A 466-nucleotide genomic window follows, 5' to 3' on the forward strand; every position below is an offset into this window, starting at 1 on the left:
AGCAAAACAAAAAAATACTCTGACGTTTAGGCAATTTAAATATCGTATCAGAATTAACAAAAATTCTATCGAAAACTCCTCAAAGTTCCAATTACAGAGTATGAACTCGTAAATATAACCCTGTATTATACAAAACAAAATGAAGAATAATAGCTTCGGGTGATTTTTTTATTCAGAACCATGTTCCCCAACAAGTAAATCAGCGTGCTGCATCCATGGATCGCCCTATACTGACGGGATCGGAAAGCAGTTGTTTTGTGGCCGTGGACCCAATTCAAGGAGATGTCCAAAGGGCTACTCCTGCTTCACAAACGCGGTGGACTTGTGGGCAGTATGTTGTTCTGCCAAGAAAGTAACACCAGGTACTCTTTAATGTTACAATATAAAATTATATTTGAAATCTGTACAGTGTGTTGTTAAAAACCTACAATTAAAGTATTTTTCAGTACCTAGTGTTGTTTTTAAA

At 36.1% G+C, this 466-nt stretch overlaps 1 protein-coding gene across 1 annotated transcript in view; it reads left to right on the forward strand.

Annotated features, from left to right (window-relative positions):
- Positions 1–176: 176 nt before the first annotated feature.
- The window catches only part of LOC110454471, a gene marked incomplete at its 5' end in the record, with an annotated part of 5,288 nt that continues 4,998 nt past the window's right edge, over positions 177–466 (forward strand). Inside the window, one exon of the mRNA XM_021503975.1 lies at positions 177–362. Within this exon, the coding sequence (XP_021359650.1) occupies positions 177–362 (186 nt within the window). The remainder of the gene's footprint in view (positions 363–466) is intronic.

The sequence above is a fragment of the Mizuhopecten yessoensis genome, unplaced genomic scaffold (assembly GCF_002113885.1).
Source record: "Mizuhopecten yessoensis strain PY_sf001 unplaced genomic scaffold, ASM211388v2 scaffold7895, whole genome shotgun sequence".
Taxonomy (NCBI): domain Eukaryota; kingdom Metazoa; phylum Mollusca; class Bivalvia; order Pectinida; family Pectinidae; genus Mizuhopecten; species Mizuhopecten yessoensis.